Below are 16907 nucleotides of genomic sequence, written 5' to 3'. Positions count from 1 at the left end.
TTACCCGGACATACAATAATTTGCAACCATTTTAACAGCATGGTGTCGAGGTAAAGAGCACAACGCAAGTAACTGATCAACCTCCTGACTGCAACACAGAGACCATTGGGGGCATGCTGTACTGTTGGATCTTCTCAGCCACAGACATCTTGTCTGAAAAGGCTGGACTAAAGATTTAAGCAAAGTGGAGTTTAGTTTTGTTGTTCACTATACCATACTACCAGCCGGTGTCACCCTAGCATCTATGCATAAGATTCAGTGTATGCTACAGCTTCTATTAAGCCAATTTAGAAATCAAAATGAAGACAATTCTTATTGTGTCTCCGGACCAATATACGAGAAGAAAATTAGACTCCCCGGTGTAGTTTCTATGGATTTTCAGTCAGGATTGCTTGCACCCCACCCTTAATCACAAATTCACCTGTACGAAAGATGACACCGTCTGTCATTAGAGCTTCAATTCAATTACAGGAAAAAATTCCACACCCTTCTAACAGGAAAAAATACAATAGTTATGCAACAGATGTTGTATATAGAAAGACAGATTGACAGTAAAATTACAATGTCGAGTAACAGAATAAAAATACTAAACAAAGTGCAAACATAAAAGCTACAGTTAGAGCTAGAGTTGTCACTGTCATGAATTCAACGAAAGTCTGCAATTCCTCTGAAGCTATACTATGGCAAATGTTATTATTTCTTAGGAGCATTTAATCATTTATTTTCAAATTTCCTCTTCTGTTCCATTTGCTAGAAATAGAGAAGCTAGCCACATCTCCAAAACTGTGATGTTATACAAAGACACATACAGAAAACTTGCTGGAAAGCTTGAAAAATATCCGTGCAACTTTAGGTTTAGAAATAATAGCAGGAGGATAACGCAAAGTTAATTTGGACATTTAAATAACACATTCGCTTAGTCCCTAGTTGTTCCATACTTAAAAAGATAAAACAAATTTGGGGATGCATTTTGTAGACATTTCAACATCCTGTGTCTTAACCGTAATTACGGACCAAATACCACATTTACTTTTTCTAAGAATGTTAGCATAGGTTTCAGCTGTTTTGTGCAACTAGCCTGATGTTATATTTGCAATATTTTACTTGATTACCTTTTATCATTTTCATCGTATTAAGTGCAGCACTGTGGCCTTTCTTTGCCCCTCACTGCAGTTTAAATCTCCTGATTGCTAAGGGAGTGTCCTCAAAGATCAGTGATTAATGATGACACCGGTCAACTAGTAATTTTTTGCTTTATGGTTGTTTGGGAGATAAATTTTCATGCTGAGAAATAAGTAATACTATATATACATCTCTAAATTATTTTCACTTAAGGTCCCATATTTGTGTTAATGAGATTCAAAATGTGTAACCCTTTGACTAGACTTTTGGTAACCTCTGAGAATTGCAAGTTATTGATTTATTGATGTGTTTCCTGGAATATCAATCTGTTACCTGTGTTGGAGACATGGCGAACCATGGTGATGGTTTCCTCACACAGCTTTAGTTCCTTCTATTAACCTTGTATATAAACCAATTAAACATGTTAGAGCAGCCAATTCATGTATTTTATAGGGAGAAACAGCAGTGCCAGTTGTTTCCTTTGTCATAGAAATGTTTTCTTCAAAAATGAGTAATTAAGTTATTAATATGTGCTTTGCAAAGATATATGGTTTTCAGCATAATTTATGTATTTTATCCAATATTGTAAACTGTGTTTTTGTGTTATGATTTACATTTTATGTGTCCACAAGTGCTGTCAAATAAAGTTTAATATAATAGTGAGGTAAAGCATGTCTTGTAGGAAATTTGAATTAGCTTAATCAGTATTAATGTAGGGATTGATAAATCAATTAAGAGAGAGGGTTTACTTTATGCTTTTGTGTCTCAAGGGACTGCTGCTGACGCTTTTCCTCTCATTCAACATTGCCCACTAAACAGCCATTTTAGATTCCATGGTTGCATTTTACACACACATAAATGCTATGCACAGACACAGGGCAGAGAAAACATAAGGGACAGAGGGAGCTGGAGTAAGGTAATTATGATGTAGTACTCAGATTACCCTCTTGCACCTACACTGGAAATCCCTCTATTTTCCATCCTGTGGATCAGAAAAGAATGATGCCTGTAAGGCAGAAGGAAATGGGGGAGGGGTAGTGAAGGCAGGCATGCCAGTGAGAGAGAGTGGCGAGGAGAGAGGACGAGAAGAGGAGGGAGAGACACAGCAAGAGCATCATTTGCAGTGGTTGAGGAAAGCAAAGCATAACGGGATTGGCTGAGTTGGAGTGTAGCGTCACTGCCAGTGAGGGGGAGCTCTGAGGATGCTCCACCGAGCTGGGAGGGAATACATTCACTGGGAGTTTGCATTGAGAGCTCAGCCATTACCAGCTGTACACTAAGAAAAGGGAGTCCGCTGCAGAATAATCTTCCACACCCAGTGCTTCTTGACTCTCCTCCTCTCTTAGCTCCAGCCATGAATTATTTGCGTCGGCGCCTCTCCGACAGCACGTTTATCTCCAACCTGCCCAATGGCTACATGACAGACCTCCAGAGGCCTGACCCTGCTCAGCCTCCTCCGCCTGCCTCCACCACCCCTGCCAAGTCTCCTACAGCGGGGCCTACACCTCCAGCCACTTCCCCTGCTCCAGAAAGGAAATCCCAGCCGGCTCAGTCCACCGGAGCAGGTTTCTTTAGTTCTATCACCAACGTTGTTAAGCAGACAGCTGCCTCAGCAGGGCTAGTGGAGCAGACCCAAGTCACGACACCTAAGAAGTTTAAGATTCTCCTGGTCATCGACGAACCACAACAGGAGTGGTAAGACGATATCTTGCTTTACTCAGTCATAAATTTGATTATGAATCATTTATACGCTATGTGTTGCTTGTTTGCTCCATCCTTAATGCTGATTTTGTCCTCATGAATGCTTTGATTGTAATAATTAGGTAAGGGTTAAAGCACCGCTGGAACAAAATCTGTATGAAGCACCATGCAGATGTCAATGGGCACTGCTTCTGTGATTAGATGGAATGGAGGCAGCCAATATTTAAGGAAATACAGTCCATTGATTCTCAGCAGTAATGACTTTACACCAAGATGGAGGATTTTTATTGCCTTCTATTCTCTCTCTGTTGTAGTAAATGTTTTTTTCTGTAGTCTTGTATTTTGTTATACTAAATGAAACAATAGGAACAAAGGTTTATAACATCTGCCTGTATAAAAAATTGGTGAATAAACTAAAATAATTGATAGTATTATCCTGTAATGTGGCATTTTACCATTCTTGAAAACAGATGTTCCGCAAGCTGTGCAGAATTGGGAAATGCATGTTATTTTTCTAGAAGTATTCTAAATACTGCAGTGCTTTCCCTCAGTCAGTGGGGTTTCCCCCTGCCCACTGATAGCAGATCACATGACATGCCCTGCATATACATAGGGAATGATTAATGTAACTTACTGCAGCCCTTAGTGCACAGGTTTCCATTAGTCACTCATACATAAGGGGTGTGCAGTAGATGGGCAAGTAAAGAAGGCTTACGACATGGCATCACACTGACAGTCAGTGTTCTGGGGGATCTTACTCGGAGGCGACTTGAAACAAGCATATTTGTCAGTCTAGTGTGGTAAAGAATTAAATTGTTCTAAATGCGTATGCTCATGGATGTAGAGGAAACCTCTTTTGCGTACAGACTGATATCTTGTCGAATAGTAAAGAATATGTCAATTCTACCTCCTCATGATCAACATTTTTTCACACAGCTGACATATTTTCGAAAGTAATATGTGTGCTAGAACTGTTCAGCTGGATAGTACAGTGGATACCTCACACATTTGCACAATTCATCTGCGTGACTTCTGTTGCCCCCTTTTTTTATATTATTTATGGACCTTACTAGTTGCCAGTTGACACGGAAAGCGGAGAGCTGAAGCTCAACCCTGTGATGCCTTACTAATGTAAAGCGCAGAGGGACTACTTCCTCACTGGCTGACTTTGTGGACTCTGGGCCTACCTGAGGCATGGAAATAAAATCAGAATTAAATCTGCATCCCCCTTTTTAAACATTAGACAAGATCACAATATTTTGTAGGTAGATCTGATTTTATTTTTTCATTTCTGAAAATTAACTACAGTAATTTATTAGGTATTTTTTTACAGAGCAAGGAAACTGATTATCCTCTGACATAGTTGTGCAATGCCCATATTGCAAAAGGCCTTCACATTTTGCATCTATCTATGCAGGCTGTCATGTTGTTTACATGAGTGTCATGTCAGAGTTAACATGTTGTCTGTATTGTGAATTGTGTAGACACCACAACAAGATGGTCACTGTGACAGGATTTTATTTTTACACTGATTAAGATACATTTAGTGCTGAATTTAATTGATTCTTCTGAGGAAATTGGCCTCAAAAAACACCAAATCACACAAATATCAGGATATATATAAGGATATTGCCTTGCCTTATTCAGGTGGCCTGGCAGTGTCCTCATACCGTGTGTATGTGTGCAGGACTGCCCATTTATTAAATAGAAACTTTGATCAATGTTAATAAGATTAGACCCTCATCAGCAGGATGGATGCCAGCCTTATAAGTTCAGTTGTTATGAGCGGAAACGAAGTCGCTTACAGTCTGATGTGCCAATACACTGACGCTGCTCTTCTGTTCTGGCAGAGGAACACAATATGATACATTAAACTAAAACCGTGTCATTTATCAAAGGTCAATCTAACTGAGAATGATGAGTAGGTTGGACTGGGGCTAAGAGAATGTTTCAAACTCCATCATTCTATCTGTCAGTATCTAACAAGACCTGATATGATGTGTATTTGATAAAATGTCAAGTGATTTCCTGCTCTGACATTATTTGTGTATACTTAGTACACATCCACTTGAGAGATCAGCTAAAATACCTAATTCAAAAGGCCTCCTCTGCATGAGTGCTGCGTCTATTTTTTCATTGCTGCTCAATATGACTGAGAGGGGAGCTGTACATGTTTGCCCACTCAGTTTGTTTTCTTTTGGTTGCTTTTATAAGACCTTTCAACCAGTGGTTGTAAGTTAGCACAGCAGTACAAATCAGTCTTGCTTTACTCAATATAGTGTAGTTCTGCTTGTCTCCTGTAGCTTGTAGGTGTTAGTGCTACCGTAACATTTCAACGATTAAATAGAACATAAGGAAACAAATATCAGAATGACTTGGAGGTGAACGCTTCAAAAAAGCACTCACGTTTGAAATACTATACTACATGCTCTGTATTCAGCTCTCACGATGGCAGGATGAAGACCATAAAGAATATAGTTGCTGGCAGAACATCAAATTTTATTTATTTTAATGCAGGTTTTGTTGAGTACCTACAATTTTCTGTAATGTTGGTACATCTTGAGTCTTGAGACTTTTTTCTGACTGCTGCTGAAAATGAAAACACAGAGTGATGAGACCCGGAGGCTCCAGGACACAGAATGAAATCAGCAAAGAGTCCTCCAGACTAATTGTATCAGGCAGAATGCCATCAGCTTCTATTTATCAAATCAGGCAAATCTCAGATGATCTATATATATATGTGTGTGTGTGTGTGTGTGTGTGTGTGTGTGTGTGTGTGTGTGTGTGTGTGTGTGTGTGTGTGCGTGTGTGTGTGTGTGCGTGTGTGTATGTATATACACATATATATAACTATATATACACCAATCCACCGCAACATTAAAACCCGTAACTGGTTTTAAAGTGAAGTATGTTACTCTGTATATTTTAACAAAGAAATTACAATGAATTGTAGGTGCAGTAGAGAAAAATGTTGCCCAATTACATTGATTCTGTAAAAATTGTGACAAATTTTTAAATGGGCACCTGCATGAGGATTTTTTTAGTGTATGAGATGTTTTAAATGTTTAACTTATTACACATCATGTTTGTATCATACAGGCAGTTACTGAGAGCTTAGCAAATTGTAAAAATATAAAAGTTCAAGGGCCTCCATATGTAAGATTTCCAGCAATTTTTGAATTACCCATATAGAGAAAGTAGAAGACATTAGTATGGACGAGTATTTGAATAGGGACTCTGTTGTGTAACATGTTGTGTTAAGCCTAATAACACTGTGAGATAAAACATGCGCTGATAGAACCATGGTGATTGCCAGGGTCACAGCAAATATAGAGACAGATGGATTCTGTCATTCAGCCAGTGTTTTTACTTGTTAGATGAGGCTTCCGGTCATACATAGAGGTTTGTTTTGTTCCAGGGAATGCTTTGCTATAAATTGCTCTTATGACAGGAGGAGCAGATGGTACACTGTCTTACTTATCAGACTAATGGCTGAGCTGTGCTTCTTCTGTATTCTCTCTATAATGGAGCTCAGTTTAGGTAGAGAGGCTAAGATTTTTTTTGTTCAGTCATTCAGTGTTCAAAACTTTTTTTTAAAGCCATAGGGAACTGTTTTAACTATTATAAGGAAAAGACTGTTTTGTACTGTGAGCCTAACCTTATTTAAACATTACCCACATGTGAGCATGAATGTTAAGCAGGCTTAGTGATGAGACATTAAAATTCAGCATGGGCTCCCGCTTAGCAAGCTCTCGAGTGAATCATCTGAATGAAAAATTCCTTCACTGCAATATGTAAGTTGGCAATACTTTGGCATAGCAACCTTCAACCATGAATGAAGTTGCTTAATTTTCTGTTGTCTAGATTGTCTTACTTACTCTTGAAATCACAAAAGAGAAACTTATTTTTGTCTTATTTGGTTTCTCATCTTATCTTTAACTCATGTCAGGGGTATCCATATTGATTCTTAAAATGAATGATCCGGGTAAACATTTACTGTCATGCTCATCTCTCTCTCTCTCGGTGAGCCACCACAAGCGCAGTGCCTAGTGACAAACTCCAGTTTTGAGTTCAGTATGTTAGTGAAGGGCAAAAGCAGAAGTATCTCTAAGACATAACAGTAATGTCCTTGGTTTTTAGATGAAAGCCACCATGAGGAGAACAATTAAACTGAACCAGAGGACATGGTTGCTTTGAGGACACTGCTGAATACTAATACATATTAACGTACAGCGTTTACAGATCATGTTAAAAATGGTATAGGATCATGTCCCCTTTGAATGTGTGGCGGCTATGCTCAGTATGCAGAGCTAGACTGTGCTCTGCAGAGTGAGAAAGCACAGGTCAATCAAATACTGCTATACACCCTCCACAGAGCTATTCCCCACACTGTCAAAGATTAAAATCTGAATTGCAAAATGAAATCTGACGCTTGTCTTTTTCATGCCTGTCTGTTTCACGGGGTTGTGTTTTGGAAACACTATTCTCATACAGTGTGTACTAGCAAAGAGCACTGATCACAGTACAGAGTAGAATTTTCATTTTCCCAGATATTGGAGCAGTGATTCATATTTTTACGCTTGTTTTCCTCCACAGCCAAATAGATCCCCTTGCTCTAATTAAATTGAGAATTAATTATTCAGCTTTACCTCCTCATTAAATAGGCATGCAGTACAGGGTCCACGACAGCAAGGTAATACAAACTAAGAGGAAGAGGACGTGAGAACTCCAAAACATGTCAGCTAAATATTATCAACACAGCCATACTGAAACATGGAGGTTCTACCATCTCTATTCGGATGAAGGTTTCATAATGCTTAGCACCACACTAGTTCACCACTGTTCCACTGCAGTAGATGGCCCTTAGCTGAAGAGTGAATTTGAAGCTTTGGAACTGGAAACCTGAATGAAACCTCCTCTGTGGCAACTTGAGGAAATAGAAGGGAAGGGTTCTTCATTGGGCCCCCATTAATATTGATTTACTGTAGATAACCTAGAGGTTTTCTTCTGTCAAAGCTTATGTTGTCATGCCCAGCCCCTCAGTGTAGGAAAAAAGGCAAAGAAATAGAATACACTGTTAACACCAGCAATCCCTGTGTGGCTTCTGCAGTTGTCATTGCTGTGCAGTGTCGGTATATAGACAGTGATCCGTCTTAATCTGAAGTCCCATGGGAAAAGATTTCCTCTTCAGCGGTGGTCCAGGAGAAAAAGCGTTCTTATTCAAGAGGGAAAAGCCAGATACTCTGTTTTAAAAAGCGCCGGATCACAAGTGATGCAAGGTGCAGCCATTTTCTTAAAATTGTGAATTCAGCGTGTTGAATAGGTATTTTACCTCACTCCATCATCCTTTATTAACCCCACGGGGCTGTACTGCAAATGGACCAGGCAGTAGGAAATACTTAATTGCATAATTAAGCAGAAGGCTTGCCTTTAAAAATTATACAGCCTTTAAAATTGTTGTAATGTTTTATCAGATTTGCCTAATTGAAAGGAAGAAGTTTAAGAAAGGCTGTGTATCAACAATTGGAAGAGCACGAAAGGAAAGAATTTGTCTGCTGTGTGCTGTTTAAGCACTGAACAAAGTGGCATAAACTCAACAATAATTCATATTCCAGGTTGTATTAAAGTGATTATTAGATATGCTGAATGATCTTGAATAGGTAATCAATTTGAAATGTCTGTGTAAGGAATTTCTGGAATTTAATCAGTATTCTGATATTACATTAAAAGATAATAAATTCTCTGTGTTTCTGTTATAACCAGGGCAAAATTATTCAGAGGAAAGAAAGTATATGGGGATTATGACATCAAAGTGGAGCAGGTATGTTTCACCAAGCCGGTGATATCCATCTTAAGTACTTGTGTAAAACAGAATAGAGGCATTTAAGTACTCTGTCCTCATATTTCTCTCTAACCATCAACTCCTCAGGCTGAATTCAATGAGATCAATGTTGTGGCTCATGCCAATGGGACCTGCAATGTTAACATGCAAGTTTTGAGGAATGGCACCAAGGTTGTCAGGTGAGAAACACACACCCTCACACAAGACGATAGAAAAGAAAGGGAAAGATTTATCCTTCAAAGTCACAAATTAGTATTGCTGTACCAGTTAATACTCACTGTTTTAATCAGTACAACTGCTATTTAATCCACCTACATTGCTGACTGCTGATTCATTTCCTTTAATCTCAGGATTTGCCCCAGGTTTTCATTTTTGTGGTCAGATCTTTGTCACATCTCTGCTATAATTTTATTTTCTAGGTCATTCAAGCCAGACTTTGTCCTCATTCGTCAACATGCCTTCAGTATGACCCAGAACGAAGATTTTCGCAACCTGATCATTGGTTTGCAATATGGAGGTGTCCAAAGCATCAACTCCCTTGAGTCAATCTACAACCTGTGTGACAAGCCCTGGGCGGTAGGCACTCAGCGTTAGGGGGAGCTTTACTGTATCTTATCTATTAAGTGACAGTAATTTACTCTGTGAAGTATTTAGAAATGACTGTATATCAGATTTATTTATCTTTTTGTGTGTCCAGTTTGCCCAACTTATAAACACCTACAGGAAACTGGGTGCTGAGAAGTTCCCCCTTATTGAGCAGACCTTTTACCCAAACTACAAGGAGATGGTGAGAACCCCATCACCACCCACCTTTTACTGCATCCAAGAACAATATTTTTGAACTGTTGAACTTTTTGCAATTGTAATGTGAAAGCATAGAGCAGAATATAAGGCAATAACTCAAATGATACTTTCTTACTTTAGGTAAGCATCCCATCATTCCCTGTTGTTGTGAAGATTGGACATGCCCACTCTGGTATTGGAAAGGTATAGAGATGTTTCCTGTTGCAATATGAAATAATGCATCACTTTCTAGCTTTAGTCATAATGAGTATATATACTAGTAATTTATGCAGTTTGAATATCATCAGAATTTGTCTGCGTCATGTTGGATACAAGAGTTAATTAGGTGCCAGATGACTTTTTAAATCCTGGATATTTTGGCCTGTTTTGTCTCACACGTCTGTTTTTGTTTACAGGTTAAGGTGGACAATCACAATAAGTTCCAGGACATAGCCAGTGTCGTTGCTCTCACCCAGACGTACACCACCACAGAACCTCTCATAGACTCCAAGTACGACATCCGAATCCAGAAGATTGGCTCTGACTACAAAGCCTACATGTACGTATGATTGTATGTATATATGAGCTTTGGAAGTGAATGAGAAACAATCCTGAACTGGTTTTAATTTTTGTGCTTTACACACTTCAGGAGAACATCAATTTCTGGTAACTGGAAGACCAATACGGGCTCAGCTATGCTTGAACAAGTGGCCATGACTGAAAGGTAAGTGTTAAATCAGAATCCTACACTGCAATACAGTGTAGTCCGCTAACCTGTTGTGTTTTATATAGTAACATGTTCTATTGAAGTGGAAATAAGTGATGATGAGACCATGGTTTTGAGTCATGTGTCGATTGTTATATTTAGGTACAAGCTGTGGGTGGACACCTGCTCAGAGATTTTTGGGGGTCTGGATATTTGTGCAGTCAAAGCCATCCATGGAAAAGATGGCAGAGATTATATCACAGAGGTAAGAGTCTACGATTACCAGGTTTGAAAGCTGCAGCTGAGGAGTGAAAGTGCATAACTTCAAATGATAATTCAGGAACATGCTGAGTTGTGTCAATACATTAAAGTACAAATGTTGCCTGTTCCTTCATTTCAAGCATTGCAGTATGCCAGCCAAAATTCAAATAAGGACAAGCTTTACATAAAGTACTACTCTCTGCTGAAACCATCCTCCATGTTGAGCAGGTGGCCGGCTCTTCCATGCCCCTGGTAGGGGAGCACCAGGCTGAGGACAGGCAGCTCATTGCTGACATGGTGCTGGCAAGAATGAACGGGTTAGCAGAGAAAGAAGCTAATGCTCCCCAGAGACCCACCACTATACAGCCATCCCAGGTAACACAGAGGAACAGGACACACACTGTCTCAGAGCTTAGAAACAAGAGGCTTCATCTTGTGTTCATTTATTATCATTGTAAAGATAATGCTAATGTGCTATCGATGTATTTTATAGGACAGTGTCATTTGTTTCTATTGCAAGATTACAATAATGTAGCTATTTTTCAGATCTAACTACAAGAAAACCATCATGGTTGTTGCTGGATGAGTAAATTATAACTTTGTCTTTTCAGGGAGCTGGCCAGAAGGGAGAGCTTGCTGGTGAACCCACTAAGAACGGTGCTGGGCGCCCACCTCAGGGTTGTCTGCAGTACATTCTCGACTGTAATGGCGTTGCAGTGGGTCCAAAACCAGTCCAGGCCAACTGAGTCACCCAGGAGAACAGGGGAAAGTCTCAGAGTTTAGAGAAGAATGACGTACCTTAGCTCAACGCAAGCGCAGACGTGTGTGTGGATGCTGATAGCTAGAATCAGATCTTGGTAACGTGAGCTCAGTACAACTGAGCGCTGGCCTGGACTGTGTTTTTAACTCTATGCAGTGTCAAAATGTACTGTCTACTTGTTGACCTGTTGATTCGTGTGCTTGTATAGGTCACCCATGTTTCAGTAGCTGTGGTTTTTGTTTGGGGCTGTCGTTGATGATATAAAAAGCAGATTGTGCCTACACCAAGTTCAGTGCTGCTCTGTGCTACCTGTTTGACCCAGCTAAGAATCTTTTATTTGCCCCCTTACCCTTTCTGTTTTCTATTTTTGGTGTGTACCTTTAGATATTGTTCAAACTGTGGACTATCGTGCAGTTTGAAGTTTGTGTATATCTCAATATGTATTCAGTACGTGGGTGTGTATGGCTGTAGTGGTGATTACTTTCATATTTATACTAATAGATATTTATTTTTGTTTTGCATGTTTGATACAAAGGCAGGTGCAAGTCAGTTATAAATGTCTGATCAAGTGGGATGTTCATGTAACATCGCTGTTTTACCCTGTGATTCATGCATTTTGAATGTATTATAAGAAAGGCATATTATATAGGTTCTACAGGATACATGTATTAATTTTCAAACATGCATAAACACAGTGAGGACGACCGTGTGCGATCCTGCATACACATACAACAGAGCCATGCAGTATATTGCCTTTCATAAAGCTAATTTTTTTCATCCATAATGTCACAATGCCACAAGAAAAGAGATTATTCAAGTGGATTTTAGAATACTGATAGATGGACACATACTGAATATTAAAATTAGTTGAATTATTAAAGATTTTATTATATAGGATGTTGTGCAGGTGTCTTTACACACAACTTCAATATATTTGTATAATTTTGAACCAAAGAATAAATTATTTACTTTCAATAACAGTCTTTGCACTCCAGTCACCCATATTGTAAATATAGGCGAGGGGGGGTGTTAATTCTGTAGTATGTCACATGCAGTATGTAATTTCATCAGAGAAAAGCACTCTAAGACAGATCAAATAGCCTGTTGCAAATCACACGCCACTGAACTGATGCTGTAATCAAATTGTTGCCGTCTTTTGCGTTCAATTGTGTGGAAGCAGATATTACGATTGATAGTGAAAAAGTATGTAATGTATGATCTGCCATGAGATGCCAGATAGAAAAAGCCCCCCCTCCATGGCCCTCACACTGGATATCGGCTATCATGGTGGTGTTGCCATGACAACATCGCAAGTGCTCTGAGGCTTAGTGTGGACCGTTTTTACTGCCATTCAAGATCTGGCATGTTTATCCTTATCACACTCTTCCAGTGAGTTGATGGAAAGTGCAATATATGTCTTTGATTTTTGGTCAATAATGTATTTATTTGGGAAATCAGATCTTCCATCGAATTGATTCAAAAAGCTATATTCATCCACTCCTTGAATTGTTTTAAAACATTTTTACACAAATTTCACAATCACTTGGTTGTTGTCCAGTGGCTTTGGTGGAGGCCACTTCATATATCTAATATCCTAAATGGTGAAAAAGCTACATAGCAACCAAACCAAATGTAAAAAGAAAGCTGCACCATTTTACTATAGTATAAAATACGTTCAGCAAGCTCTGTGTGCAATTCTTTTCCAAGTTGTAGAAAGTGCCATTGTATCTGTGAGCGTATCCTTGTCAAAGCCATGCCTGAGGCTTTATGGATGTATTGTTCTGTTTACTAGGAAATATGCCATGACGTTGATTTCCAAGGGAAGAACGCGCAGGGGTACCCCAAGTCTTAATATCTGCATGGTTATGCCTTGGTTTAGTGATCGTGATTGAATATTTGGACGTCTATATTTGGCCATTGTGTTGAGGTGAAACTTATATCTGCACATCTGCAGGACTGTAAGTATTAAGGGCAATGGTAACTTGCTAAATATATGTACTTTTAAAACCGGTGTTGGACTGTTTAAATCAAGATCACAATACAATATATTGTGGAAAAAATTCCGTTCTGGATATTTCCCCCCTGTCACTGGCAATAAAGCTTTCTTTGCAATATATGTTTGGTCTTTGTCCTGATACTGTTTATGTTATGCTGTAGTACTGTTTCTTAAGGAAACACTTATGTTCGACAATGTCACAGACTTTATCAATCACAATCAAGTGGTGAGGCCACACCACTCCAAATGCTCAGCTGTTGGGAATACACACTGCACTGCACAGATTGCATTACTTCCAGTGAATGAAAAGATAAATTTATTGTGATAATGTATCCCCTCGGCTTCCTTTGTGCATTTACTTTATGGCGTCTGTCTTCCTTATATGTTAACAATGTGTGATAGTGTCAGATAAATTAACGAATAAACCACTTATCTGTGAGATGTGAGAACATGCTAGACTACATGTGAACATGCTAACATCAAATTTAAACCTTTATGCATCATTCTGTCTCTATAGCTAAAACGCCTGAATATCATAGATATCTCTTGTGCTGAAATTAGGGGGCCCAGTGGATCCCCAAGGATTACTTTCAAAAAGGCCTGCTCCAAAGTTGATCCTCAAAACTCCTTCAAAGGACGTACACAAAAAAGTTCAGCCCTGCAGCACAGCAATCTCAGGCTGTGAACAAAGATACTCTAACATCGGGAGGACTGCAGGTCCAGTGTAACTCGAATGCTCCTGTCCACCTTGAGTGCCAGCATCGGTCTCAGGCCCAGCAGGAAACAGCAACCCAGCCTCTCCAAGAAAACACACCTCCACACCCACAGACAACTGTGGATCATGAGCAACAGCAGTCTCTGCTGGAAGATCAGGCCTCTGAGGAAAAAACACAGGGAAATACTGAATACTGAAGTAAGAAAGAATAGCTTCACTCGTCAATGCTCAAATAAGGACCCCAGCTATTTGAATTATTCAAGCAGAGAATATTCAACTCACTTGGGAATCAAATGCTCTCAGTGGCCACTTTATTAGATACCCCTGTGCAATCTAACGCTCATTCCATACAACAGCTCTGCCATAAATTCTGCCTTCATGAAGTTTATAATTTTCAGTTTTTGGTGACACTGTCGGAAATGTGTAAATACAATTTTATGTTTATTGCTGGGGTCATAAATAAAAGTGGTGCTGTGCTGGGCTGCATTATATTAAGAGATATTTCTAATTTTTTGTCATTGCCATTTACTAAATGAGGGGTTAGAAAATATCATGCGGTCCATTACAATACCACGACTGACTATGGCATCATTGCTGCAACACTGAATCAACACCTCTATGACAGTGTCGGAAAAAAATGATTGTAGGCATCATAAAAGCAGAATTTATGGGAGAGCGGTTGTACTGGTTTGCATTAGATTGCACCCAAGTTACCTGATAAACTGGTCACTGAGTTTATATCCTGACTCACTCCGCTCATACAAACTCGTCATTCTCTTGTCTTCCAGCGAATCCCAATCCCCAATCAGTGCCTTTGGTCTGAGAGACACATCCTTTTTCCTCTCTGACAGTGAAGACGAGGAAAATGCTGAGACTATACGCAACAAAGTCCTTTGCAAGTCTGTTCTCTGAATAAACAAGCTTCACTTAACTATTACTTCATACTGCTAATGATAAGAGACAAGCTGCAAGATGAATGTCTTTGCGAATGAGATGTATAACCACTCCAAGTATAATAAGTAGTATTATTTGACTAGTATTTTTGACTTCTGATTGTATTACTTCACTAGAAGTGTATTTTTTTAGTTGTTTACCCTCTGATATCCATGTTAAACTATTCATGGCATTGCAAATAATGATCAATGACACAGTCATGAGCATGCAGGCCCTACTTTTCTTCAGAATATGTAATAATGCATTGCTGTGTTTGCTAAAAAGCAGTTATTAGTAAATATTGTTTACCAAATTGTGGTTTATTGTGGTTATTTTTTTTACCTATTTCTAATAACTTATTTTACAATTACTTTAGACCCACATGGTGATGAATTCCTGGATCTAGATCAACCAAAAAGCCGCAGATTCCTCGATGGGTTGTCAAGGTGAACAGTTCGTCCTGGGATTTAAAGTCCAAGTTATGACATGAGAGGAAGCAGTAAACGATATCTTGGCTCATAAAGTGCAGGAAATAAAATTTGATTAACTTTTCATTGAAATACACTGACTGAATAACTGGCACACTTTTTATATTACATTTCATAGTTCCTGACAGTCATCAAGACAAGCCAACGTTATATGGCGCATTCATTACTAACCAAAGTGTATTAATTATTCACATTTGATGTTTGCTATTCTCTCGTTTCTGCCACATTGAAGAGTATCTCAGACAAATTAGGAAAGGTGCCTAGAGACTCCATTATTTCCTTATTTGATTCAGTTTTATAACTTTATATTTTCTGACTCTGAAGTTATACTGTGTCAGCCAACTGGTGACAGGAATACAATGTCCCACCAGATTTTCATTTTGTCACCTCAGAGACTTTCTGTAGTAACCAAAAAGCAAACACGAATCATACTTTCACATATATGACACTGCGGGCATCTGCACAGTTCCTGTTATATCTAACTCATCTGAAAGAAAACTACAAATGTTGGCACGACCGGACAGATTTTCTCTTGTATGCCTTTATCAATTACGTGGCAAAATTTATGCAGCATTTCTGTTCTTTTCTTTTTGCTTATGAATGATGGTGGTACTTTATCACTCCTTTTCTGCAAAGAAAATAAAATCGCAGTTGGCTGTTCCTTCCCCCTCAGTGAAAAATCCAAAATCTATAAATGTGCAAATATTGTTAATTTCAAAAGATGAACTACAGGGAAAAAAAGATTGGTCCAACCTCACTGAATAGTCCATTTTCAGCGTAGGTGCACTGGAGGCTTTGTAAACTGCCAACAGCTGTCAGACCTGTCACACTGTCAGCATACAGGTGGCCCATGAGTAACTGACATGGCTGCAGAGGCTCTTCTGTGTCATAACAGGAGCGCAGGTTTGCTGAGAAGTCGGATATACTGGAGCTACTTGACTGCATATCAGACTTTTGTTATATCTCACATTTGTTATTAGTCTGAGAAAAGGTCATGATTCATTAAGCAGATTCATACTGTTTGCTTTAACACAGAGCAGCAAACATCTCCCACAGATAAAATATGCTCAACATAATGTATTGTTAGGCTCCCAGATGGTACTGATGTTTTTCCTTCATAACAAGCACTCCGACCTGGCCTGGTGGTTGTAAGAGCCAGTGAAGAACTCCGAGGCATGACACGGTTGGGCCCTGAAGCTCCAGCTGAGGAGCTCCCATCTAGACTCCTCCCAGCTTTCTGCCAAGCTGCTGCACAACATGAGCATCATGTGCCCTGTGGGGGCACGCGCCACTGACCATCTGCTAAAGAACACAGCGGAGGAGATGTACTTCCACCTCGCGATGAAGGAGAACGTGAAGAGGACGTGTGGTAAACACGGGGATCTTTGAATACCATGTAATACACCTGATACATAACATAACATAAACACGGTTTGTTTTAATACCCACAGCCTCTGCTGGTTTAAAGGGCACAGAATGAAATAAATAGCAGATTAATCCATCAATAAATAAATTAGAGATTATTCTGATGATTATTTTTTCAATAATCTTTCAGTGAATGAAATGTCAAAAAATAGTGAAAAAATGAGCCCATCATAAC

General features: G+C 39.2%; 1 protein-coding gene across 3 annotated transcripts; it reads left to right on the top strand.

Moving 5' to 3' along the window:
- The first annotated feature begins 2461 nt into the window (after positions 1-2461).
- syn2a (synapsin IIa) lies at positions 2462-11161 on the top strand. Of its 3 annotated transcripts, none has more exons than XM_040153207.1 (11): positions 2462-2817; positions 8587-8644; positions 8753-8844; positions 9085-9241; positions 9363-9452; positions 9590-9652; positions 9865-10007; positions 10098-10172; positions 10317-10419; positions 10644-10790; positions 11027-11161. In XM_040153207.1, the coding sequence occupies exons 1-11, from the start codon at positions 2477-2479 to the stop codon at positions 11159-11161; spliced, it is 1404 nt and encodes a 467-aa protein (XP_040009141.1). In that variant the 5' UTR covers positions 2462-2476. The 3 variants fall into 3 exon arrangements, with proteins under 3 accessions (XP_040009141.1, XP_040009143.1, XP_040009142.1); XM_040153209.1 differs by having other exon boundaries at positions 2477-2817; positions 11039-11161; XM_040153208.1 differs by having other exon boundaries at positions 2477-2817; positions 10644-10817; positions 11042-11161.
- Positions 11162-16907: the final 5746 nt, after the last annotated feature.

This window comes from Xiphias gladius, chromosome 18, assembly GCF_016859285.1.
Source record: "Xiphias gladius isolate SHS-SW01 ecotype Sanya breed wild chromosome 18, ASM1685928v1, whole genome shotgun sequence".
NCBI lineage: Eukaryota > Metazoa > Chordata > Actinopteri > Istiophoriformes > Xiphiidae > Xiphias > Xiphias gladius.
Note: the sequence above shows the minus strand (reverse complement) of the source record. Positions and strands in the feature narration are given on the sequence as shown.